Below are 26,207 nucleotides of genomic sequence, written 5' to 3' on the forward strand. Positions count from 1 at the left end.
GATCTAATCAAAGGTCTCACCTACAGTTGAGTGGGTCACATCTCCATGGAAAGAATCAATCAAAAGGTTCCATCCAAAAAGACTGGATTAAAAGTTCATGGCTCTTCTGGGGTCCATAATAGTTTCACACCTGTACACGGGATGTGCACTTGGAGGTGAAAGACAACTGGCCATGGTTAGGCAATTGCTGGAACTGGCTGATGGGCACTGGGCTCACCAGCTTCTTCTCTCTACTTTTGTACATTTGAAGTTTTCCATTAAAAAGGGAAGTTCAGGGAGACTGTAACATCCTTTCATTGGTTGCTGCGTCTTCCTTTGCTGACACTTCCATCCCACAGGGTCATGTCAGACGTTGCCGGGCAGCCATTGGAATCTCACCTGCTCCTGGAATAGGACTGTGCTGGGCCAGGCGCTGCCTGCTGGAGCCCGCTTCCCAGCCCCTGTGCAGGGAGAGTGGCCACCAGCAACATGGGACAGAAGTGGGGGTCCCTGGGCCATTGCCTACGACAGCAGGTTCATGTCCACCAAATGCTCCCCCCAGACCATGCAAACCATGGTGAGGCCCTGGGGCAGAGACCCCCAGAGAAGGTTTGTGTCCTTGAGTGACCTCGTGGAACAGGCTGCCCCACCCCAACCGGGACCCCGATAGAAAAGAGAAGAAAACCCCACCTTTTCTAAGCAGGATTTCTGCATTGCAGTGGCTGAGCCTTCCCCAAAGCAGTGGTCCCCAAGGAGGCTGGCGATGTCTGGAGATGTTTTTGATTATACCTGTTGGGGAAGGGTGCGAACAGCATCGAGTGGGTGGAGGCCCAGGAAGCTGCTAAACATCCCACAGTGCGCAGGCCGCCCGCACCCCCAGAATCATCCCACCCACAGGGTCGGCAGCCCAGAGACCCCTGCACCGACGAACATGGCGGCAAAGAGGGGCTTCTCTCATTTTGACAGTTTCTCAAACAGGGTCCCTGTGTGAATGAGAGGCCAATTGTGAGCTGAGAGCAATTATTTTCAATATATGGCAGAGGAAGGGCCAATAGCCTTAATAATAAAGAATATTTTTTTAAGTTAAAGACATAAAGACCAATTTACCTATAGATATTTTTAAAAATATATTTTAAAATATATTTTAAAATATTTAAGAAGGAAATCACGGAAGAACCACCAAAAGTCAATGAATATGTGAAAACATATTTAGCCTCACTTAAAATCAAAGAAATACAGATTAAAACAATGACCTTTTTTTTTGGGGGGGGGGGTTGTTTCTTTTTTCCTATTAGCAATGGTTAATAAAGAAGACATGAAATCTATGGTGGACAAAAGTATAGGAAACATACTTGGCAGGAGCTTAAATTGGTATAACCTTCCCCTTGGGCAACTCATAAGTATCTACATTTAAAACAGACAAAGCCCTTTGAGTCTGCAGTTCCCTTTCCAAGCCTGTATCCTCAGGAACGGACAGGGCCATGGGGTGGGCTCATGCAGCCAGCGGTCCTCGCCACCCTCCCCTGGCACCCGACTGGCCACCGATGTGCCCGGCCTGTAGAATGTGGTGACCCGTCCTGGACTCCTAGGAGGTGAGGTCATAAGTCTTGCAGGTTCCACTGGGGCCTCCTGGAACCCTGTCTGGGAGGCCTGAGCTACCTGCTGGCTGCTGAGCGGAGAGGCCTGGGCAGCTGCTCTGCCCACAGTTCCTGCTGAACCCTGTCCCGCAGGCACCTGCCAAGGCGCCAGGCTCCCAAGGGAAGCCGGTGGTCTCTGCCCGCACATGTGGAACAGAATAATCACCAGCAGGCCCTGCTGGAATTCCTGAGAGAAGTAATAAAATGGTGGTTTTAAAGTGCCGAGTTCTTAGGTGGTTTGTTTTGCAGCAATACACAATGGGAGCAGACAGATACATACAGAAATACACCCACGAAGATGTTCACCGGGGCATTAGTTATAATAATGAAGAACTGGAAAGATTAAAAGGTCTCTATGTTAACGAGGGGTTTGTTAAATACACGATGAAATTTATCCAGTAAACAAGATGGGGGTGGAATTAAGGCTTGGGGGACATAGGTTCACAGCAGAGCATTAACTTATAGAAGTGAGTAGTGGAAAAGTGGGTAGTGTGCGATCATGTTAAAAATCTGTGTGCACACGTGTTTCCTCATGCAAGCATTAAATGGTGCCAGAAGGATGCTCCCCAAACGGCAGTTGTTTAGATTCAAAGGTGAGCAAGACAACACACTGCAGTACCCTCAGGAGGTAGGAAATAACGAGTGCAAAATTGGCAAAAAGAATGGGTATGTTTCCGTTTCAGTATTTTTATGGTGTTTGGGGAAGAGTTCACAACCTTTAGATACAGGTTTTAAATAACGAAGTTGCTACATCTGCGTCCCTCTAGTTACCACAACTTGTATAACCAACAACCTAAGCACCTCACAGGGACTGTGGGAGGGGTCCCGGGACCCAGGCTTCTTCTGGCTCTAGGTCTGCTGGCCCCACGGGGCAACCTCTACCTCTGGCCAACTTCCTAGTGAGGGGAGATTGCTCTAGTGGGGGCTGGTCCTGGAAGTGGACACACCACCCGGGGGTGGCCCTTTGCCTGGAAATCAACCAGGGAGGCCCCATGGCGGGTAGAAAGGTGGGTCCAGGCGAGCGCCGGCCACAAGGGTATTTCAGTCTGGACACAGAAGACAAGCACCCCCCGAACCCCACCTTCTAAATCCATTTTCTTTCGGTTCCTCTAGTCCTCTTAACATGCGTCTGGCATACACCTTTTCACGCGTTTATTCCTGTACCATCGTATCACATCGCTACGCGGCTTGCATTCGGTCACACACTGAGCCCCTTCCGCGTGCCAGCTACTGCTCGAGGCCCCCGCTAGAGGGGGAGGCAGTGCACCCACGAGGCGCCGACGCGGACGCTGCGGGGGGCAGGGAGGGGGCCACACGGCTGTGCCGCGGAGGGGTGAGGAGGGCCGGGCCGAGGCCACGGCCCCCGCGAGTACGAGGGAAAGAGCGGAGGCCCAGGGGCGGTGCAGGCAGCCGGCTCCTTCCTGGGCTCTGGGGCGGCAGGACAGCCGGGGTGGGGGGCTCGGACCAGGGGCGCGAGGAGACAAAGGGAGTTTCCCGGGCACTTCCAATGACCGTCGGGCGGGAGCCCGCACGTGTCAGCCCAGAGGCCGCGCGGGAGCCCGCCGCGCTCAGGCGCAGGCCGCAGACGCACTCCCGGGCGCCGCGAGAACGGGCCGCCGCTGCCCCCCGCCGCCCGGACCCCGCGCCGCCGCCCGCGCCGCGCAGGCCCAGACCCCCGCCCGCGCACGGCCTCAGGACGCCGGGCGGAAGCCGGGGGGCGGGCCCGGCCGACGCCCCGCCCCGGCGGCCCGCGCGCCAATCCGCGCCCGCGGGCCATGAATAGTGAATGAGGCGCGGGCCGCCCCGCCCCTCGCCTCGCCGCCCCGGCCGCCCGCGCGCAGAGCCCCAGCGCGGCCGCGGAGGAAGATGGCGACCGCCATGTACTTGGAGCACTACCTGGACAGTAAGCGCCCGCCCCGCCTCCCGGCCCGGCCACCGCGCGGGCCGCCGCCGCCTGACGGCCTCGCGCGCAGCTCCCGCGCGCGGCGTCCAGGGGACGAGCGGGGGCGGCCGGGCCGGCGGGGCGACGCTCGGCGCGGGCGCGCGCGGGAGGCGGGGCGGGGCGGGCGCGGCCCGGAGCGCGGCGCGGGCTCCGCGGTGTCGAGGTGCGTCACGGCGGGGCGGGGGCCGGCGGCGGGCGGGGTCCCCGGAGGCGCGAGGGGCCCGGCCTAGCGTCGCCGGGCCTCGGTTCCTCCCCCGCGGAGGGCGGCGTGCGCGCCGGGGCGTCCAGTCGGGGCGCTCCGCAGGGCCCCGCCGCCGCCCCGCCTCTCCCCCGCGCCCGGCGTCGCTGCGTTTGCCCCACGTGCGGCCACACACTTGTCCCCCGGGGAAACCTGAGTCGGCGGCTACTGCCCCATCTGCCCCTTGAGGAAACCGAGGCCCGGAGAGGCGCAGTGACCCGCCCCGGGCCCAGCGGGCGGAGCCCGTGTGTGAACCCGGCGCTCCGGTGTGGGCGGGTCCGCGGTGCCCTCCCCGGGCCACCCTGCGGGGTCACTTTGCTGGGCCCACCTCCCCAGGTCACTTGAGCGCAGGCAGGCACTGGTGCGCCAGGTCCCAGTCGGTGCAGCGGGGTGGCCCCTGCTGGCCATTCCTTCAGCCCCACTGGCCCGGCCTGAGTAGAGGTGCGTGCACTGGTGGGAAAGCGGAACTAGGGACCGCCTCGGAGCAGAGGTGGTTCCCCGACATCGTGGGCCCCAGGAAGGAGAGAGAGGGGCGCTGGGGATGGGGTGCCAGGACCCCCCACATCCATGGAACTCAACATCTGATGGGGAAGGCGGATTTCCAGAGAGGTCACAGAAGCTTGCGGGTCCTCAGGAGCTAGCAGGTGGTGGAGAGCACAGAGTTGTCACTGCCCTGAAGGGTGGCGGAACCAGAACCCTGGTGGGACGGAGGGCACTGCCTGAGCGGGGCACCCAGAGGCTGTATGGGGTGGGATTGGGAGCCACTGGGTTAGCCTTGGGTTTTGGAGAGGTGTGGGCCTACTGGGGCCACGCTGATCGGGGGCAGAGGGCAGCAGTGTGGGATGGGACCCGCGGGTCCTGCCATTGACCCCACTTGGCAGGTGAGGAAGCCGAGGCTCAGAGAGGTTAGGGAACTTGCCTGTGTCCACAGCTCTGGAGCGACAGAGTGCCTTTGTCTCAGGCAGAGTGACCCAGCTGGCCACCTTCCCTGAGCCCTGCTCACGAGCCAGCACACACCCATCCCCACGTTAGTTCACCGGAGTCGAAAATGGACTGTTCTTTCTTTCACGACTACCTTCCCCATGTGCCTGGGACGTGTTAAGAATTACCGTTGAAACGAATTTAAGTGTTACGTAATGAGATTTTGAGGGGCTCCGAGAGAGGTCTGGCTCCTGCCCTATGAGGTGGTGTGTGAAGGTGGCCTGGATGTGGGCAGTGTGACCCCCCTGCAGTCTCTGCGGCCCACTGGCACCACCCCGCTGGCCCTCCTTTCTGCATTTGTTTCGCCCTTAGTTGGAACTTCCCTTCATGTTCACGCTGAGCACTAGTATTTTTATCGTTTTTCAGATCCTCGTGACGTGCAGATAGTTTGCTGCTAGAAATTTCCTTGTTTTCTGGCATCATTTGTTCCCCCAGGGTATATTGCTTAGGAACCAAGTAATTCAACATCTTTCCAAGAAAAGATTTCAAAGAGAGGAAACTTTCTCCTGAGCCAGGGGAGCATCCTCGAACCGATCTGTTCTGCTCCCACAGAGCCTGCTGCCCTCTGCCTTGGCGGGGGGGGGGGGGGGGGGCTCTGCCCTCTGGCTGTCCCTTCCGGGGAGGCAGGCTGGGGCCGTGGCTGGTGCAGGCCGCGGGGTCCCCTGATGGCCGCAGACCGTGGTGCGCTGCGTGACCTCTCAAGCCTCGTTTTTATGTCGAGGGGGCTGGCGCTCACCCTCCTCCCGCGTGCAGGGCACAGCTGTCCAGCTGCCAGCGCGGGGCCAGGGGGTGGCCGCTCAGTCAGGGCATCTGCCCGGCCCGGGGCTCACCGCCGAGCTCACCTCCACCTTCGTTTCTCAAGTGGGGAGCCGGGCGGCAGCACTGTTTGGTACCCGATCCTGAAAAAAAGAGATTTTAACGCTTCTCCCCTCCCAAGCCCCAACAGAAATAGAAAGCAAGGTTTCTGTTTGTTGACTTTGGTACAAAACCTTGACGGCAAAGCTTTGTCCTATTCTAGAAAAGTTCTTGAAGCCTGGTGCCTTTGTGTTTCAGGTATTGAGAATCTTCCCTGCGAGCTGCAGAGGAACTTCCAGCTGATGCGGGAGCTGGACCAGAGGACTGAAGGTGCGTCCGCTCAGGAGCCGGCCCTGGGGTCTCTGGGGGAGACGGGGTGCCGCTGCCACAGGGCCCCTGGCTGTGGCCCTCCCCTGGTATCTTGGAGAGTGCTCGTGTGGTTTGTGTCATATTTAGCTTCTTGGATCCTTACTACAAATCTTCTTAGCCATCATCCTCTTTCCCATTCAGAATACTTTTGCTACCTTTTTCTTTCCTTTTAAAAGAATTTTTATATTTAAACTATGTGTGCACAGTGTCAAAAGCTAGCTAGAACTTCCCTCTTTTAAACAGTATATTTTTGCTGCTGTTTCTTGAATTTTTTTCTCCTTCAGTTTTAGACTTTCTCTGTTCATTTATTCTGTGGTAAACAAAGGCTCACTGCTTTGGTAGCACCCCGTACCCCCACGCACTCACGCCTCCCTCCCCACAGCCCTCCTGGTCTCCAGGTCTCCTGCTGGGCTCAGGGCAGGCTCCCTCGGGAGAGTCCAAGGTGGTTCCCAACCAAACACAGCACCCTCTGTGCGTCCTCGACCTTTTTTGAGTAACTGTCTTTTTCTTGGAGGTACTAACTGCTTTGTTTGTTTGTTGACTTTCACGTAGACTACAAAAGCCTCAATCTGCAGCTGCAAAGACTGGGGTGCTCAGTTCACCTCAGTTCTCACTCTGCCTGGAGCCAGGCCTACCCTCCAGCTCCCTTTGCAATTTCAGGGCTCCCCAGGGCCACCCGCACTTCCTGCCAACTGGCTCCTAATTTGGGGGTTCAATAATTGTCTAGAACGGCTCTTACTTTTACTAAAAGGATAGAAATGAGAGACGCCAAAAGAGGGGGCACAAGGCATGGCCAGGGTGGGTGTTGTGTGTGAGCTCCTGCATCATCTCTGCGTGGAGCCACAGCGCATCCCCTCCAGCCCAGCAGCTGTGTCTTCTCCGTTGTGGGCACTTGTCAGGGCTTCACGTGCCCCAAGTTTAGTGGGGTCTCGTTACTTAGACACGACTGGTGGAATCAGTGCCCGCGTGGTTGTACTCAGTCTGTAGCCCGGCTCCTCGCAGAGCTCTGGGTGGTGGGCTGGCAGGACATTGCCCCCAGCCCTGATCCACAGTTGTGTGGCTGCTGGTGTGTTCTGGGACTGCTGGTGTGGCCCACCCTGTCCTCTGGTTACACAGGAGCCATCCTAGCTGGGATCTGGGGGGCCCAGCATGGCCAAGTCATCATCCCCAGGCGCGGGGACCCCAGGCGTGGGGATGGAAGCCAAGTCCGTCACTGTACAGCTCTGTTCTCCACTCCCGTCCCCTGCACCCCCAGGATGACAGAGCCCTTACTGGTGTGGCCTCACATCACCTCCTGGGAGTGTCTGCTCTGGCCCCAGGCGGGCTGCACAGTGTGGCCCTGGGCTCTCCCCTTGCCCCTCCGGCCTCGTCCCTGCCTCTGGGGTCTCAGCCGCCCTCTCTCCTGGTCGACTCCTTTGTTCTGGTGCAGCCTGAGGTGGGCACTTGGGGAAATCAGCCTCCACTTGACATGGTGCGTGTCTGCACGTGCGTTCAGTGGGGCTCCCGCCCGACGGAGTCCAGCTGGGTGTGGAATTCAGGGCGGGCGTCGTTTCCCTCGTGGTCCGGCTTTGTCTTCTCGCCATCACAGTGCCTTGATTCCCACCCACCTGAGGTTCTAGGGATATTCCCTTTAATCCTGGGTTTTATGGTTCAGGTTGGTGTGCTTTTTGAAAAAAACATGATTTTTCGTTCATTGAGTTGGGGACATGTTTTGCAAGTTGGGAATAGCTGCGTTTTCTCACTTGGCCATGGAATTCAGGGACTTCTCTACTATGAAGTATGACATATATTCAGAAACAAGCACAAAACTTTCATAGGAAACTGAAACACAGCATTAGGTGAAACTCGCTGTCACCTGGCAGCCCGGTGTGACCCTCCAGCCACGACACCCGCCCACCCCGGCGCCAGTGTCCTGAATTGGGTGCCGAGCCGCCCACCCTCGCAGTGGTTCTGTCACCTCTGTAAACCAGGAAGCTGAGCTGTGCCTGTTTCTGCACCTGGTGACAGCACAGTTCTCCTTTGCCTCCTGCCTTGCCGCTCTGTGTCAGTGTTTGTGGGTTTCATCCACTTTGTCATGTTCATTCGTTTTGTTGCTGCATAACATGCTGTTGTGTGAATGCACCACAGTTGTTTCTCTCTTTTACCGTTTAGGCTGTTTGCTGTTTCCTGCTGTCAGGAACGTTTTCTAGCATGTGTCCTGCTACCTTTAGGATCTATACCTGCGAGCAGTAGGCAGGTCATATGTAGGGCGGCCACGTGGTGCTCCAGCAGGGACACTTGGGAATGCGTATCCTGGGCCTGTCCCTGGCAGACGGCCCATGACACCACGGTGCTCTGCAGCACGGCTGTGCTGATGGACGCCCGCACCAGCAGGGCTTCAGCTTTGCCCGCCTGGTGGGTGAATGGTGGGACCTCCCCGTGGAGGGACTGGCTGTTCACCCTGTCACCACCAGATAAGAAGGCAGAGATCGACATCCTGGCCGCAGAGTACATCTCGACCGTGAAGACCCTTTCTCCCGACCAGCGCGTGGAGCACCTTCAGAAGATCCAGAGCGCCTACAGCAGGTGCAAGGAGTACAGCGACGACAAGGTGCAGCTGGCCATGCAGACCTACGAGATGGTGAGGCGCGCGGGCGGGGGGCCGGCCCTGGGACACCCCTCCTGCCTTTTGCGGGACAAAGGGAAAACCACTCAGGTGGGGATCCGGCCTTGAGAGAGCGATGCTTCCGGAAAGACAGGTCAGGCCCACCCTTCCCCTGGGACCATCACTGCGGTTCTATTCTGCTTTGTCTTTTTTTGTTTGGTTGGAAGAAGTCACTTGTTTGTATCTGTGTTTGCATATATATTATCTGTATGTATTAATGTTTGTTTTTGTCAGCTTTAGGTGAAATCTGTTTTCCTTTGTTTTGTTACTCTTCTGTTTAAGAACCTACATGGTCTTTAGATTTTAAAATATTCAGTGTCAGCTGTCCCCACCCCTTATTCCACTCGTTTCACAATTCTGTTTCTTGTTATTGCCCACACTTAAGGGTTTTTTTCCTTAACAGGATTTATTGTGTTGAAGCATCAAACTATGTGAAACAAAACCCTTGCATAAAGTCTGAAATACTGGGCCTTGTTTTAGCAGAGTTCTGTTGATTGAAAACTCAAAGGGCAAGAAAGTTCTCCCTGGTGGCTTCCTAGTGGGTTTGTGATTCCTGAGGGGTTCTGCATTTATGTAAGCGTCTGAGTCTTCTCTTGTGTAGGTCGACAAGCACATCCGAAGGCTTGATGCGGACCTGGCACGCTTCGAGGCCGATCTGAAGGATAAGATGGAGGGCAGTGACTTTGAGAGCTCTGGAGGACGAGGGTTAAAAAGCAAGTCTGTTCATGATTTCTTTATTTCATGACTGTTGACCATGGGTTTTCGAAGGCTCTTGTCTAATACATGCTTTGGGATATTACGGCAAATCTCATGCCTGGGTAAACCTTGCCCTGCCTTGGTGAGTTCCGTGGAAGTGGTCTGAGTCACTCTTGTCTTCCAGAAGGTCGGGGTCAGAAGGAAAAAAGAGGCTCCCGGGGCCGGGGCAGGAGGGCATCGGAAGATGATACTCCCAAGAAAAAGAAGCACAAAGGAGGGTAAGAGGTGTTTTCTTTTTGTTTTTTGTTTTTCCTTTCCTTTTGTTTTTCCAAAAGAACACCATTAGTATTTATTTAGGGTACAGAAACAGCCCTGAAAACTAATCCTGAGTGAGTGCTTACCACGTACGCACCAGGTATAGTCCTTGATGCCCTCCGTGTGTTAACGCACAAATCCTCCCTCCGTGTGTTAACGCACAAATCCTCACGCATGCCCGTGAGGCTAGTGTCGCTGTGTCTGATTTACAGGGAGGGGCCCTGCCCGAGGCCAGTGGCCCGTGTGGGGGAGAGCTGGGCTCGCACGAGGCCGCCTGATCCAGAGCCCATTCCCTTAGCCACCGCGTTGTGCAGCCTTTCAGATGACCTGATAACGTTTAGTTTTTATTGATTGAATTAAGTCTAAACTACTCTTCAGTAGCTGAATTTGTATATATCTGTTATTATATGTAAATATATATTTTGCATATATTCATTGTTAAATTGTGTGACTACATTTATTAAATATATGTGTCATTTAACTTGAACTTCTGGATATTTCATTTGAAGCATCTCCCACCTGACCCCCACCCCTGTGCCTCTGAAAGGCATCGTAGCGTTGCTTCCTAGAAGTGATATTTAGACCAAAGAGGGAAGGGGGAATCCCAGTGATATCTGTGGAGGTGATTCTGACAGTTATGGGAAGAGGCCAGAAGCAGTGTTAGCTCTTCTTGACCAGAACAAAAAAAGGGGGTAGGATGTGGGGCTCTTAAACCTGTTTTCCTTTAAAAAAAAAACAGACAGATAAACCCCAAACCTTTGTATTTTGAAGTAATACACAGATACAGATAGCTACACAACACAGATATATAGTTTAGTGAATTACTTAAAGGTAAATATCCTCGTAACGGTCACCCATGCCAGTAATTAACTTTGCTGGCCAGAAGCCCTTCCATGTACCTCCCCCAAATCAGAATCTTCCCGTGCCCCCAAATATACATGATTCAGACTTTTATAGTATTCATTTCCTCACATTTCTTTACATTTTTATCTCCCAAGTATGCAGTCCTAGATGCCCTAGTTCAGTCTTGCTCATTTTTTTTTTTTTTTTTACTTTTTAAGTCAACTTATTGATGAATAATTTATATACCATTAAATGTTCCCATCTTAAGTGTACAGTTTAATGCTTTACTCAATTTCTTTAAAATTATGGAACTATTTAGGCTTTCTATTTCTCCTTTAGTCAGTTTTGGTGCTTTGTGTCTTTCAAGGAATTTGCCTATTTCATGTAATATGTTGAATTCATTGGCAACAAGTTGTTTGTAATACTACGTTATTACCCCTTTGATATTATTGGGTCTGTAATGATGGCCCTACTTCCATTCCTCATTGGTAATTTGTGTTTTCTCTCATTTTTTCTTGATCATTTCAGAGAACTAGATTTTGGTTTCACTGATTTTTTTTTCCTCTGTCTGTTTTCAATTTCGTTTATTTCTCCTCTTATTTTTATTATTTCCTTCTTTCTACTTAACTTGGGATTACTTTGTTTTTCTTTCTCTAGGTTTTTAAGGTAGAAGCACCTTAGATCATTGATTTTTATACCATATTTTCTTCACATATTAATACAAGTATTTACAGCTATAAATTCTCTTCTAATTGCTTTAGCTGCATCCCACAACTTTTGATATGTTGTGTTTTAATTTTTATTCTGTCCAAGGCATTATAATTTTTTTCCTTTAATCCATAGGCTTTTTAGAAGTATGTTTCTTAATTTCCAGTTAATTGGAGATTTTCAAGATATTTTTCCAGTTTAAGTTTCTAATTTAATTCCATGAGGAATCTTTGAAATGTATTAGGACTCGTATTACTGTGTTATGGCTCAGTTTATGACTTACCTTGCTGACTATCCCATGAGTACGTAAAAAGAATACATCTCCTGTTGTTGGGTATTGTTGGGGTGAAATGCCAGTTGATAACTTGCTTGGTAGAGTTGTTCACATCATCGTTTTTCTTACTGATATATTCTGTTTACTTGTTCTGTCAATTACTGAGAGAAGAGGGTTGAAATCTCCAACTCTAGTTAACGGATTTGTCTATTTCCCTTTTGAATTCTCAGTTTTTGCTTCATGTATATAAACATTTAGGCTTTTTTATTTTGTTGTGATTTTGTGGGTTTTCCCTTTTCTTTTTCTTTTTTTCAAGTAGTTGACCCCTTTATCATTATGAAATGTCCTTCCTTATTCCTGGTAATATATTTTAATATATTAATAGAGCCATTTCAGCTGTCTGGTGATGAATGTTTGGATGATATTTTTTTCTGCATCCTTTTACTTTCAACTTGTTTGTATTATATATAAAGTGGGTTTCTTATAGATAGCATATAACTAAGTCTTGCTTTTTTAATCTGGTCTGATAATCCATGCCTTTTAACCGCAATATGTAGACCATTTACATGTAAGGTAATTAATCATATATTTAAGTTTGCCATCTTGCTGTATGTTTTCTAATTGTCCCATCTTTTCCTGGTTCTGTTTAGCTTAATCAAGTATTTTCTTTAGTATTCCATTCTATCCACCCACACACTGCTGTCTTAATAGTTATAGCTCTTGTTTTATTTTTAAAAGATTTTTCTAGTGTTTACCCTGTTTGCTTAACTTATCACATTGAACTTCAAATAGCATTATACTGTTTCATGTTTCATGTAACAGCCTTACAACAGCGGTCCTCCTTTTCCTGCCTCCTGTCTTTTGTGCTGTTGTCACACATTTTACTCCTACGTTTGTTGTAAACCTCACAATATGTCGTTATTATGTTAGGTTTAAATCACTTATTGTGTTAAACAGATTTTAACAGATGAGAAAGAAAGTTTTATATTCACCCCATGTAGGTATTGTTTCTAGCGCCCATAGTGATTTGTGTAGATGCAGACTCTCACCTGTCATTTTCCTTTTGCCTGAAGAACGTCTGTTAACGTTTTTTGTAGTACAGATCTACTAATGGTGGCGAATAAAGACATTTCAGACAAACACACACAAAAAATCTTCTTGCTGGATTGAACCTTTTATCAATATATAATACCTTTCTTTGTCTCTTGACATCTTTTAACTTAAAGTCTATTTTGTCTAACAGTGATATAGCCACTCTGGCTCTTTTTTCATTTCTCTTTGCATGGAACATCACTTCCCACCCTTTTACTTTCAGCCGCTTTGTGTCTTTACACCTAAAGTGAGTTTCTTTTGGACGCCACAGAAGTGCATCACGCTGTTTCGTCCCCTCTTCCAGTTGGTGCCTTATAACAGAGGAGTTTAGTCCACTGACATTAATGGGAAGGAAGGATTTACTTCTGCCATTCAGCTGTTTGCTTTCTGTAGGTGTTGTGCGGGTGACTGAGCTTGTACCTCGACTTACCAGGCCTGGGCCAGGGGACCTGATATCACCCCCTGGGGAGGGTAGTAGGTACGGGCGTTAGTGCCCTCTGCAGCCCCCCCGAGCCTGGGGAGCGAGGTCAGGGCAGCTCCCTTTTCCTCACCCAAAATGCCACTGGCAGGGGAGGCTTGCCGGAGGGAACCGCCTTTCTCCCAATCGCCCTTTCCCCACTTCCTTATCTTGCCCGCACACTCCCCTGTGCCAAGGAAACTCCTGCCACCGCCAGCGCGCATGCACCGTGGCCAGAACAACCCCCGCCCGCTGCAACGGCTCCTGCGTCCTCTCAGAACCAATCCTAGCCCCTCTTCCTTCAGTATTGCCATTTAAGGCTACTTCACCTCTTTTCCAGCCCTACCCTTCTTACCAGCCTATATAACCTGTAATCACCCCTGAATAAATCTCTTTGGCGCATACTCCTACTGGATGAAGAGTGTCTTGTCCTTATCGCCGCCCTCCACACCTTGTACGCCTCCCGCCGAGGACCTGGCCAAGTCCTCCGCCTCGCCCTCGCCTCCGGGAAAGAGCCCCCGCCGCCGGTACCCTTTAAGCAGCCCCGAGAGCTGAGGGCTCCGCTACCGGCCGCCACTCCCCCCAAAAGCAGTAACCGCGACCGCAGTGTTGCATGTTTTTTGTTCCTCAGTTACTCCATTCCTGCCCTTTTTTGTATTTAGTTGCTTTTTTGTAGAGTACCATGTTGATTTCATTCTTCTTTCCTTTTCTCTCTCATTTTAGTTATTTTCTCAGTGGTTACCTTTGTGATTACAATGAAAATACTAAACTAATAACAACCAAGTTCAACTAGTACCAGCCTAGTTTCAGCAGTATGCACACTCTCTGTGTGCTCTGTATTCCGTCCCTCCCCCTCTGTATCGTTACTGGCTCACATTACATCTTCACGCAAGCTATGCTCATTAGCCTGGATTTAAAATGTTATTTTACACATTTGCCTGTTAAATCACTTAGGGAAGGAAAAGCAGTTACAAACCAAAGCTCAGTGTTGCAGGGTTCTGTGTTTACCTGTGTAGTTGCCTTCACCAGTGCTCTTTCTTCCCTCTGATGCTCGTAGAGTTACTGCCTGATGTCTTTACTTGAGCCTGAAGGTCTGGTCCTCTGGTTGTAAATGTGCGCAGCTTTTGCTTCTCTGTAAATGTGTTGATTTCTCCTTCATTTTTGAAATTTAATTTTGCAGATATGGTTCTTTCTTTAGTCTTTAAACATACCACTCCACTGACTTCCAGATCTGTGGTTTCTGGCGAGAAACCTGCTCTTCGTCTTGTGCGGGATCCCGTGTATGTGGCGCGTCACTCTGCCTTGCTGCGTTCAAATCCTCTTTGTCTTTGGATTTTGACAATTTGACTGTAATGTGTCTTGATGTAGCTCTCCTAGAGTTTGTCCTCCTGGGAGTTCCTGGAGGTGTATATTCACGTCTTTCATCAGATTTGGGAGCTGTCGGTCATTTTTGCTTCAGATGCTTTCTCTGCCCCTTTCCCTCCCTTGTCCTTTTGGGGTTCTGGTGATGCATGTGCTGTGCTTGATGGGGCCCCACGGGCCTTTCCGACGCCATTCCTTTTTCTTCATTTTTCTTTCTACTCCTCACCCCGGATGACTCCAGTCCTTTGTCTTCAGGTTCTCTGATCCGCTCCTTTGCCTGTTCAGATCCGCTGTTGAATCCATGTAATGAGTTTTTCCTTTCCAATTACTGGACTTGACAACTCCAGCATTTCTGTTTGCTTCCTTTTTATGATTTCTATCTCTATTTTGTTCAGACAACACTTGGCTAATTTTTTAGTTCTTTGTAAATGTATGCCTTTAGTTCATTGAATGTATTTCAGACATTTGATTTAAAGTCTTTGGCAATGGTTCCAAAACATGAGCTTCCTCGGGGATGGTTTCTAACAAATTTATTTTTTCCTGTTAATGGATCATACTTTCTTGTACTTTGTTGTTTTCTGTTCTTGTTGAGATGGGACATCCTGAGTATTATGTTGCTGTAGTTCTGGAAACCTAGTTCTTACCCCACTCTCAGATTGCTCGTTTTTTTTGTTGTTGCTGCTGAGGGCTGGAGACGCCAGTTTGTGACTTTTCCAAACTATTTTCACTCCCAAATGGTGAGGGAAAGAGGAAAAAGAAAAAAGGCACTGCCTCTTTAAGACTACCATTTTTTTACTGAGGGGTTTGGGTCAGTGGGACAGTGGCTGCCCTCAGAGCCTGCCCCTGAGCCCCACCCGCCCAGTGACCTGAAGTAGTTGATCCAAAGCAGTGACAGCGGTCAGATGACACCCCCCGGATTTGGGGTGCGTAGGTCCTTATAGCGCACCTCGCACCGGCCTCCTACCCCAGGAGCCCTGACGGCAGCCCCTCCTGCTGCCTGCCTGATGGCTGGGATGGGGCGTAGCCACTGCTCAGAGGGCAGAATGCACTGCTACTCACTGCAGTTCGCCGGCCTCTTCCTCCAGCCCTTCCTTGGACGTTGCACAATGTTCCACTAGAGTCCAGCGTTCCAAAGTAGTTGATTCAGACGGTTTCTGCCAGTTCAGTAGTTATTTCGGTGGAGGGACTGATTCCTGGAGCATCCTACTCCACCATCTTCCCTGAAGATGTTTTCTTTCTTTTTTTTTTTAAAGCTTTATATTTTGAAATAATTTCAGACTTATAGGACAGTTGCAGAAATAATACAAACTCCATACATAGATCTCCCCAGAAACGTCAATCCAGCAATTTTAACATTTTGTCACAGTTGTTTTATTATTTTCTCTGTCATGTTTCTCTACCTACCTGTCTGTCTAACCTTCTAAACATTGGAGAGCAGGTTGCACACATCACACTCCTTGAACACCTAAAACCTCCATGTACGTTTCCTACAAACAAGTGTATTCACTTATGTAATCACCTTAAATGCAGTCAAGTTCAAGATATTTAATGTTGATTTAAAGCTGGCATTCTGTATTCCAATTTTTTTTAATGTCCCAGTAATTTCCTTTGAGTCTTTTCTCCTTCATTCTTAGATCCCATCCAGTGCTGTGGATTGCATTTAATTGTCATTATATCTTTAGTTTCTCTTCTTATTTAATTGTGGAAATGTGCAACATAAATCTTCCCATCCCATGCACCCCCACCCCAAGCGCACCCTCGGTGAGGTTAATTGTGTTCAGGGTGTTGCAGGAGCCTCACCACCAGCCACTGCTGGAACTTCCCTTCACTGCAAACAGAAACCTGCACTCATGCGCATTAACTCACCATTGCTGCTGCCCCCACACCTGGTACTCTGCAGTCTAGCTTCTGTCTCTGTGATCAGAATATTCTCCAAGAACATTTTCTTTGTGCTTATGAGGGAGCTTAAATTTAACATCCTAAAGCTATGAGAGTCTCATTTGCTTTGATGCCAGTTTCACTTCACTAGCACTCACGCATCATGTTCCTCTACCCCTCCGTCCCCCCATCTTTTTGTAGTTCTTGTCACCAATTACATGTTTATACATTATGTGTCTGTATTCACCTTTTAAACCCTGTAGGAAGTAAAAATTGGTATTACAAATAAAAAATAGAGTAGTACTGGTGTTTATAATTACCCATGCCATTATCTTTACTGCCGATCTTTATTTCTTCACGTGGCTTCAGTTAATTGTCTAGGGTTCTTTCCTTTTAACTGACATAAATCCCTTTAGCATTTCTTGTAGGGTCCGTCTAGTGGGGACAAAGGCCCTCAGCTTTTGTTTGTGTCTTAATTCCTCCCTCATTTTTTAAAGACAGGTTTACCAGATACAGCATTCTTGGTTGGCGTTTTTTTTCTTTCAGCACTTTAAATACGTCTTCTCATTGCCTCTTGCCTCCGTGGTTTCCAGTGAGAAGTTGGTATTTACCTTGTTGAGGCTCCCTAGTATGTGAGATGCTGCTTTCCTCGTGTCGTCCACGTTTCCCTCTTTACCTTTGGCATTTAGCAGTTTGATCCTACTCTGTCACAGCCTGGGTCTAGCTGGGTTTATCCTCTTTGGAGTTGGTGAACATCTTGGATGTGTATATTCATGTCGTTCATTAAATTTGGCAAGTTTCCAGCTACCTTTTCTTTGAAGTTCCCTCTGCCTGTTTCTCTCTCTCTCCTACTTCTGGGGCTCCAACGACGCGTACATTGGTGCACTTGATGGTGTCCCAGAGGTCTCAGTCTCTGCTCGCTTTTTTTTGTTGGTTTATTTTGATTTTAGTTTTTAGTTTGTTCTGCTCACTTTTCTCCATTCTTTTTTCTTTCTGCTCCTCAGACTGGGTGATTACGATAGTCTTATCTTCAGATGCACTGATTCTTTCTTCTGCCAGCTCCAATCTGCTATTGAACTCTTCTAGAGAATTTTAATCTGTGTTACTCTGGTCTTCAGCTCTATTTGGTTCTTTGTCATAGTTTCCATCTCTCCATTAATATTCTCTTTGTGTTCATCTCTCATTTTCTGATTTCTTTTAATTCTTCTTCTGTGTTTTCCTTTACGTGTCTGTGCACATTTAGGACCATTTTCTTTAAAGTCTCTGTCTGGTATGACCCAGGTCTGGGCCTCGTCATTGGTTAGGAAGCTTTTAGTCTTCTTGCCTGGACCTTTGCTTCCTGTTTCTTTGTATGTTTTGTAATCTTTTGTTGAAACCTGGTGTTTTCATATTTTAGTGTGTTATCGCTGGCATTTAGTCCCTGAGGCACCTACTCCTTAAGCTTCTATGCAGCTGGTGTTGTGACAGAGCTTTCCCCAGTGCCAGGAGCTAACAACAACAGCAAAACAGAAAGATGGAAGGAAACCCCTTTCCCAGTCTTTGCAGGTTGACCTGTGGGAGCCTCCTCCAGGACTGACCCGTACAATGAGCCTGGAGAGTAGCCCCAGGCCAAAGCGCAGGGGCCTCCCTGATCTTCTCTGCACCTGCCTCTTGTCCTGGGCATGTGTATGTGGCCGTAGGCATTCCCCCATTTACATGGTTCCAGGTTCCCCTCTTCCCTAGGAAATGGGGTCCTCACGGTCCGGGCCCTGCACCACTTGTCCTTCAGTCAGCATCCCCCCTGCCCCCGGCGGCCACATGCCTGCCCCGCCCAGCATCCTGTAGGACGAGCCCCTTCTACGGCAGGGCCGGTTCTGGGACAGTGAGCCCCTCGGCACCAGCACAGACGGGGCCAGGTGTGCCTGCTCCCAGCATGTGCTCGAGGGCCGCTGTGCGCCCTCCGGAACTGGGACCAGGGACCCACAGTGGGAGCGCGGCCAGCTCTGCACAGAGTGAGTGGGCGGGGAGTGGCCAGCAGGGCGCCGTGAGCTTTACCTCTTTTAAGGGGCCTTTTTCTATATTTGGCGCCTGCCCTGTTACTGTGATTCTTTAACTGTTTTGTGGAGCTTTGGGGAAGATGTTCCTGCTGATTCTTGCTAGTTCACAGCTTCTGTCGGCACAGAGCCCCGAAGCTCTCTCCGCTATCTGGATTGGAGTGCGTGTGGGTTTGCTTTTAAGCTTCGTCAGAATGAGTCTCAAGCTCGGATCGGCCAACTTCTTCTTAAAGGGCCAGGTGGTAAATATTTGCATGTGTGTTGCCACTACTCGGCTCTGCCAGGGTACCTCGAAAGCATCCATAGAATGGACAGTGTTCCAATAAAACTTAACTTACGGAACAGGCAGCCACCGTGGGTCGTTTTCTCCAGTCCCTGGCTTAGGATCACCTTTACTCCAAGCTTGGTGACACCCACTTCTGGGTCTTTTTGGAATGCCCTTGGTGTTGGATGCCACTTCTCCATTCTGGCTGGTTTGGACGCCGGCGTCCTGCTGCCTGCACGGGCTCTGGGTTCGGCTCCCTCCGGCATGCCTTGGTGGGCCTCCTGGATTCTCAGCCTGCCCGTGAAGAGCTCAGTTTTTTGAATGAGAAGCTCAGAGGGATCCCTTTGTGGCTTTCTCAGCTCATTATCTGTATAGTTTCTTTTTCTCTGGTACTCTGCCCTCAAATTCCAGCAGCTTCCACTTTCCTGAGCCTCAGTTCAGCGAGAAGCTCATGTTCTCTTCAGGTTTCCTTCCATGGACTGTGGTCTGGGAATCGTCTAGGCCACCTGTCAGTCTCCAGATCAGGGCCCTGTGCTGCCTGCAGTGTCTGAAACTGTTTCCCGTTCTGTCCCGTGTTTCACTTGTTCCTAGTAGGAAGTCAGGTTCCATGCCTGGTCATCCCTCATGGCCAGAAATACGGACGTCTTTTCCTTTTCTTTATTGATACGTCCTTTAAGTCTCTTTTCATTTATAGGTTTTCCTCCGTCTTTCTTACCCTTATAACTTTTCTGTTGAAGTACTGTGACATTGACCTGTAGAATTTCCCGGAGTCTAGACTTTGCTGATGGAGGTCAGGCTTTGAGAGGGTCACTTCCCTTAGCATTTTGACTGTTCCTGTTTGTTCAGTGGGATTTCAGTTTGCTAACTGCCCTTGGGAGTGCAGTCTTTTAGTCTTTAGTGTATGTTCTTGGGAAAGCTGAATTTTTATAGATTTGGCAGAACATTTAACACTGGGCCATGAAACCTGCCCCTGAGGTGATTAAAAGGACACCTTACAGTGGACTTTTTAAATGACTTCTCTGTGAGCAGAGAAGAGGTCTTATTTACAGAACTGTGAGATGATAAACATTAACTTCGTACACTGAATTTTCAGTTCTGGAATACCCGAGTCCCTTTTTTGGAGATTTCGATTCCTTTTTGGAAACTCAGTACTTTCTTCATTTTACCCATGTTTACTTCAGCATTTCTATTGGCTATTTAAAGTTCTTGCTGCTAATTTTGCATCTGGAGGTGTGACCTCTGCTTCTCTTAGCTGGCTTTCCTCCGGAGCACCAGCCCCGTTCTTTGCCGTTTCTGTGCGCCTTGTACTTCTCCTTGTCTGGGCGGCGGTGGTGGGGAGGGAAGCCTGGGGGGACCCTGTGGCGGTCCCCCACATGTGCTTGTTCTTACTTGGTCCGTGAGGAATTTAGCTGGGTTGTGGTGGGGTGCACCTGTTGCTTGGGGCTCACATATCATGAGTGGGAGACCCCCCGGCCCGGGACCCGGAACCCAGAGCATCTTCTGTCTTCCCAGAAAGAGCGCTCTGTGGACTCACTCTGCATCTCAGTCTTTTCATGCCCCAGCCCCACGCCTTCTGTGCCTGCAGGCCGGCTCAGCCCGAGGGGGCGGCTGGGAGACCACAGGGACGTCCCCTCTGCTTCCCACTTGCTCCTAGGGCAGGAAATGAATTGGGGGTGCCGTGGGCTGAGGGCTCCTGAAGTGCTGTGGGGTCCCCGCCGACTCGCGGCCCCTCTGTCTGGCCCAGGCCCCGCATCTCGCCCAGCCCAGGTGGACGAGCACCCGCTGTCCGTCAGCTGGTCCCCCTCATGCCGCAGCGCTCCAGCGTCTTTAGAAATGTGGATTTTGTAGTTGCTCAGCCTTGTTTGTAACTTGTGGTGGCAGTTGCGTGCTATGCCTTCCTCCTGCTCCCTGCTCAGACCTGGGGGCCACCCCTCACCCTGAGCTGTCTGCGGGGGAGTAGCAGCGCTCTCCTCCTCTTACAGGAGAAACGTGCTTCTCCCGGCCACCTTGGGGTCAGGGCCCAGGGGCTAGGGTCTGTGTCATGGTGGGCATGGCCGGCCCTGCTCTGGCTGAGCTGCACCGTGTCCGAGCGTCCGTTGCAGGTGGTTGCGGTGGCCCAGCTGGCCTTCAAGCATCGGAGTCTGCTGGGGCGGCCTTCGCCGTGGCCGAGGAGAAGGCAGCAGTCCCAGGCAGCGGCATCTGTGGGGCACCGTGGCCGTCAGGCTGTCGCTAGTGCTGTCTGTCCCCTTTATGGATGAGGGGATGGGCCTGGGGCTCCCAGGGCTGCTGAGCTCTGCCCTGAAGTGCGCTCCCTCGTCCCAGCACCTGGCGCCGTACATGTGTCTCCTGGGGGAGGCAGAGGGCAGTGTGGGGCCAGTGGGGTCATTGTGGGAGAGGCTGGCTGGACTCAAAGCCTGGACTCGCGGTGGGCATGGGGTGGGGTCGGGGAAGGACCGTAGAGTGGAGTAGAGGTAGCAATAAACTGCTGCCAGCCTGTGCTCCGTTCCTGGGCTCTAGACTCCCCATCGGAACGGTTGGATTTTCTGGCCCATGTTCTGGTAGTGCTGGGGTGTCCAGAAGGCCCTGTGTGTCACAGGTTCTGTTTTCCCTGTTGGGGTTTGCAGAGGCTGCTGGATGTGTGTCCCCGCGATGTGGCTCCAGCTGCACGTGTCCAGTGGTGGGGGTGGGGCCGCGCCCGGTGCCCTGTGCCTTGTGTCTGTGAGGTCCCGCGAGGTTGGGGCTGCCTGTGCTCCGTCCTCGCCCAGAGCCCGGCCTGGGGCCTGCTGCTCTCCATCAGGGCAGGACCTGTGTGCGCAGATGAAGGGGAACCCCTGGGGATCCCCAAGTGCACCAGGTGGGACCCCCCCCACAGTGCTGGGGACACAGGGAGGGGCACAGGGTTAGCACGTCCAGGGGAGCTGTGGTGAGACGCCATTGGCCTCACATCCTGACCTCGCAACCCTGCAGCTGCCTCTGGCCGCAGCGGGAGAAGCTCCTGGAGGAGACCTTGCTGTGGCCCCTCAGCCGCTCGTGCCTCTGCCACACCGTGGCCTGGCCAGACCCCTGAGCCAGGCTCCCACAGGCCTGCAGGCCAAGGGGCAGTGGACGAGGGGCAGAAGTCCAGCCGAGCTTGGTGAGCAGGTGAAGTAAAAGAAATGCAGGAAAGAGGACGACATTATCAAAAAGAAAGTGCTCTGAATATGTTTCTTGTTGATATTTAAGTGAATATTACCCTGACAATCCCAGAACCAGCTGTTTTGGAAAAGGCAACCATGAAAGCCTTGTTTTAGAAAAACACTGCTGAAGGGCAGGGTGAGACTCACCGGGTGGGATGACAAGTAGAATATCGTGTGCCAGTGAAGAAGTGTAGATGTCAGAGGAGAAGCAAATGAAATCAAATTTTCCCTAGGCTGAAGAATGCTAGTGACCGTTGCTGGCAAACAAAATTGCCAGAATACATGGACTTGGATGCATTTTTGTGATATTTAAGGATTTCAAATATAAAGAGAAAATTCTACATATTCCTAGAGAGAAGGAGTGAGAATGAGAGGGCAAGGAAGGAGAGAGACTCAGGCCAGCTCTGGAGGCCACCGGGGCAGTCCCTAAACGGGGCGTGAGTGGTGGTCCCCAAGCGAGGCCCTTGCAAATACATACGAAGTTTCTTGATCTGGGGGGAGTGGAGTAGGGCAGATACTTTCTTTTTGCACTGGTGGGGATATACTGTCTGTGCTAGGCTGCAGCCTGTGAGATTTTTTAAATCTCTATTTTAAAAGTAACTGAAAAATGCCATAGAGTAAAATCTGTGACTCCCGTCTCTCCAATACAAGCGGAAGGCGGAGCGCGGCCTCGGTGGTGCGGCAGGTGCTGCTCGCCCGTGGGGGCGGGGCCTGCGGGGGGCGGGGCCTGTGCGGGGCGTGGGGGGGCCTTGCGGGGCGGGGCGTGGGCGGCCTCGCGGGGCCTCTGTCCCGCGTCCCCGGCCGGCGCTGCGGGTGCCCCTGGAGCGGAGCCCCCAGGAGAGGGCCGGGAGCTGGTCCTGCGGGGACGGGCTGAGCGCGCCGGGTGGGCGGGTGGCCGGGAGCCGGACCCCTGCCCGCGCACACCTCGGGAGCCCCCTCGCCCCCCGGCCCGGCCCGTGCTCTGAGCTGGCGTGGGGGCAGCGCGCGCCCCGGAGGCCGTTTGTCCTCGACCCCCTGCTGCTCACCGCTGCTTCCCGGAGCCTGTGGGGGCAGCTTGCGCACAGCCGGCATCGTTTCCTTACTCTAAATTCTTAGGAGAGAGGTGTTACTGCGGATTTGATGGAACATATTTTATTGGGGTAGAAAACATCCATGAAATGCAAGCTTTTACTTTCTCACTGTTTTGAAACTAAGTTGCAAAAATAAGACAAAACACAGAGAACTCCAGCTGTTCCTTAGCCAGATACCCAGATTTACTAACATTTAGCATTTTGCCACATTTGCTGTATCTTTCTGTCATCTATCTGTCTGTATAGCTGTTTTCTAGACATTTGAGAGTAGAGTTCATGTTTCATACTTCTTTCGACATTTCGTCCTTCATGTACCTTTCTTTCCTAAGAACAAAGATAGCCAACTTATGTAGCCTCATTAAATACAGTTATGAGGTTCAAGAAATTTAATGCCAATATAAAGCATATGGTTGATACTCCATTTTCTTCAGTTGTCCCAGGAATGTCCACTGGGCCCTTTTCTACTCTGTCAGTATATCCAGCCCAGGATCATGCATTGCATTTAATAGTCATCATCTCTTTAGTCCCCTCCTTGACTGTAGATTGTGGAAACATCTACAACACATTTCCCATCTCAGCACCCTAAGCACACAACTTGGTGGCATCAGTCACAGTCACAGAGCTGTGCTGCTCTCGCCACGTCCGTCCCCCCATCCCCCCAAAGAGAAACACCGCACCTGTTCAGCCCTCACCCCATTCCCCCTCCCACCCTAGCCCCCCATAGTCCACTTTGCGTCTCTGTGCCATTGTGTGTTCTGGTTGTCTTGCATGAGTGGGGTCATGATATCTGTCTTTCTGTGTCTGGCTCACTCACTCAACATGATGTCTTCACGGTTCGTCTGTGTTGTCGCACATTTCAGAACCTCACGGCTGAGTAATGTTCCCTTATGTGAATAAGTCGCATTTTATAATCCAGCATGTTGGTAGATGCGTGGGTTTGGCAGTTGTGAGTAATGCTGGGATGAGCATTGGTGTGCAAGGATCTTTTAACTGGGTTGTAGACCTAGGATGGGATTCCCAAGTCATGTGGTTAATCCTACATTTAACTTCCTGAGGAATCACCAACTATTTTACTCAGTGACTGCACCAAATTTTATATCCCCACCAACAACGTATGAGGGTCCCTCTTTCCCTCCATCTTGGTTATTTTCAGTTTTTTTAATAGTAGCCACCCTAGTGGGTGTGAAGTGGCAGCTCCCTGGTGCCGAGCATCTCTTCACGTGCTTTTGGCCATTTGTGTTTCTTCTTTGGAGAAATGGCTATTTAATTCCTTTGCCCTTTTTTTTCCTCCAAAAAATGAATTGATTTATTTCAAAATATTGTCAGCACTACTTCTAAATAATCAGAATTTTTTATTACATCAACATTTTTATTTCAACCCTTTTTGTGGGAATATGTGTAATAGGGTTTACCCTATAATAGGGTTTAGATGTGTGTTTTTTTTTTCTTTCAGGTGCTCAAAAAGCAGTGTTCTTTTTGCAACAGATCATTGTTTCTCAACCATTTTAAAAATTGAGTTGTTTTTCCATTTGTTGTTGAGTTACAGGAGTTCTTTATATATTTTGGATTTTAAATCTAATGAGTTATATGATACCTCAATATTTTTTCCTGCTCTGGGTTGTCTGTTCACTTTCTTGGTAATGTCTTTTGATGTATAAAGGTTTTTAATTTGGCAAAATCCCATTTGTTTTTTATTTTCTTCCTTGAAAACGTACTTTTATTCCGTACGGACCTTCAGTAACAGGACCGGGAGGCGCCCCCATTCCCACACAGCGCCAGGAGGGTGGACGGTGTTGCCTTCCCTTAGAAGCTCGGTTCACCTCAGCCGTTGGCCGTACAGCGAGGGGATGGGGAACTGGAGGGTGGGGTGCCCGTGGCCCGGCCTGACACGCGGTGTTCCCTGCTCCCCTCTCAGGTTGGAGTTCACCGACACCATCCTGTCAGTGCACCCCTCAGATGTGCTGGACATGCCAGTGGACCCCAACGAGCCCACGTACTGCCTGTGCCACCAGGTGTCCTACGGGGAGATGATCGGCTGCGACAACCCCGATGTGAGTGCCAGGCCCGCCGTGGCGCGTGGAGGTGGTGGGCTTCAGCCTTGGACTTCTGAGGTTCTTACTGCTCTCTCTGTCCCTTTGGCTTACAGTGTCCGATTGAGTGGTTCCACTTTGCCTGTGTGGATCTTACCACGAAACCGAAAGGAAAATGGTCAGTGTGGGGCGTGGGCCCTGTGTCTTTGTCTCATGCGTTTCTGCTCTGGCACAGTCCTGGGGGACCCTGGGGAAGTGGTCTGGGTGCACAGTGCGTGGGGCGGTGGCAGCACATGGGGGCCCATCACCATACCTCTCTCGTCACAGGTTCTGTCCACGGTGTGTCCAGGAAAAGAGGAAGAAGAAGTAAGGAGGAGGCCGTGCGCCCCGGATCAGAAGAGCAAGTTAATATATTCCTTCATTCATGTTGCAATATTTTATCTTCATCTTAAAACTACCTTGTTTCTATTGATATTTAATAACTCAATGGCCAGTTGTAATTCTTGGTATTTTAGAAAAAACAAACAGGAAACCAACTGAAACCTGTTTTGCACAGAGGATGTTCGCCTGGGAACTTGCCACGGTGACTGTGTTCCCTGACTCTTTTATACAGACTTTTGCCCCAGCGCCAAGTGCGGCGGCCGCCCCATACACCAAGGAGGAGCAGGTGGGTGCCGGCAGACGGGTGCTGCCACGTGAAAGTGCACGGCGTGGGGCCGAAACGTTTTAACCTGATTCACTGCCATCCCTTTGCAATTCCGGGTGTAAAACTTTGTGTCGTCTGTTTGTAGTTTTGTAAAACTGGTTCTCACAGCCTGGGTCCCACATTTCTCCCCAGCTCCTCAGTAAAGCTGCCGTCACCTGGCAAGGCGCATGTGTGCATGCGAATTGGGCTCAGGGCTTGCCCTGGCGCAGCCTTTGCGGCTTGGCTCTGATTCTGACACCAGGGGCTGTGGGCTCCCGGTAAGCAGGACGCTTCTGTGCCGTGAAGGTTTGGGGTTCTGTTGTCCTACATGGCTGCGTCCCAGCCCTCCCCTCAGCGGGGGTCTGTCACCCGGAGGAGATGGCTCTCCCCTGGCACATGGCTGCTGGGCCACGCTACCAGCGCCGTTGGACCGTGCAGGCCTGCTCAAGTTCCGTTTCTCTGGGAATCCCTGATGCTTTTACTGTGAAGATGAGGTGAGCGTACGAGCCTGAAGACGGGAGCTGAGGTGTGTAAGGAGTGAATCTCCCACGAGCTGGTTGTAAAATTCTGTTTGTGCCGCACCTCACTAGGTCAGTAGCTCTGTCCACAGTGACTACAGTTGTGTGCTTTGATTTGTGAATTTATTGTGACACAGCAGCAGTTCTGGAATGAAGTTAGAGAGGGGTGTGCTTTCTGTTTTATCTGCATTCACCAAGCCGATTCAGCGCAGTCTTTTTG

At 50.9% G+C, this 26,207-nt stretch overlaps 1 protein-coding gene and 1 long non-coding RNA gene across 6 annotated transcripts; one reads left to right on the forward strand and one right to left on the reverse strand.

Annotated features, from left to right (window-relative positions):
- Window positions 1–3,559, reverse strand: LOC119544540. Of its 2 annotated transcripts, none has more exons than XR_005218856.1 (3): window positions 3,513–3,559; window positions 670–768; window positions 1–440 (listed from the first exon to the last, which is right to left on the reverse strand). It is a non-coding gene; the product is annotated as an uncharacterized LOC119544540 (long non-coding RNA). The 2 variants fall into 2 exon arrangements; XR_005218855.1 differs by lacking the exon at window positions 3,513–3,559 and adding an exon at window positions 2,698–3,126.
- On the forward strand, window positions 3,448–25,241 carry ING5 (inhibitor of growth family member 5). Of its 4 annotated transcripts, none has more exons than XM_037850003.1 (8): window positions 3,448–3,519; window positions 5,831–5,902; window positions 8,395–8,561; window positions 9,187–9,298; window positions 9,466–9,559; window positions 24,670–24,805; window positions 24,901–24,962; window positions 25,112–25,241. In XM_037850003.1, exons 1-8 carry the CDS (start codon window positions 3,483–3,485, stop codon window positions 25,152–25,154), a joined length of 723 nt encoding a protein of 240 aa, XP_037705931.1. In that variant the 5' UTR covers window positions 3,448–3,482; the 3' UTR covers window positions 25,155–25,241. The 4 variants fall into 4 exon arrangements, with proteins under 4 accessions (XP_037705931.1, XP_037705932.1, XP_037705933.1 ...); XM_037850004.1 differs by having other exon boundaries at window positions 9,469–9,559; XM_037850005.1 differs by lacking the exon at window positions 3,448–3,519 and adding an exon at window positions 3,684–3,721.
- The last annotated feature ends 966 nt before the right edge of the window (window positions 25,242–26,207 follow it).

This window comes from Choloepus didactylus, chromosome 9, assembly GCF_015220235.1.
Source record: "Choloepus didactylus isolate mChoDid1 chromosome 9, mChoDid1.pri, whole genome shotgun sequence".
NCBI lineage: Eukaryota > Metazoa > Chordata > Mammalia > Pilosa > Megalonychidae > Choloepus > Choloepus didactylus.

Excerpts from the sequence above, each read along its gene's own strand:
- ING5 (XM_037850003.1), top strand. The coding sequence starts at position 3,483 with ATGGCGACCGCCATGTACTTGGAGCACTACCTGGACA. Across the intron at positions 3,520-5,830 it reads CTTGGAGCACTACCTGGACA|GTATTGAGAATCTTCCCTGC; the intron begins GTAAGCGCCCGC and ends TTTGTGTTTCAG. Across the intron at positions 9,560-24,669 it reads AAAAAGAAGCACAAAGGAGG|GTTGGAGTTCACCGACACCA; the intron begins GTAAGAGGTGTT and ends CTCCCCTCTCAG.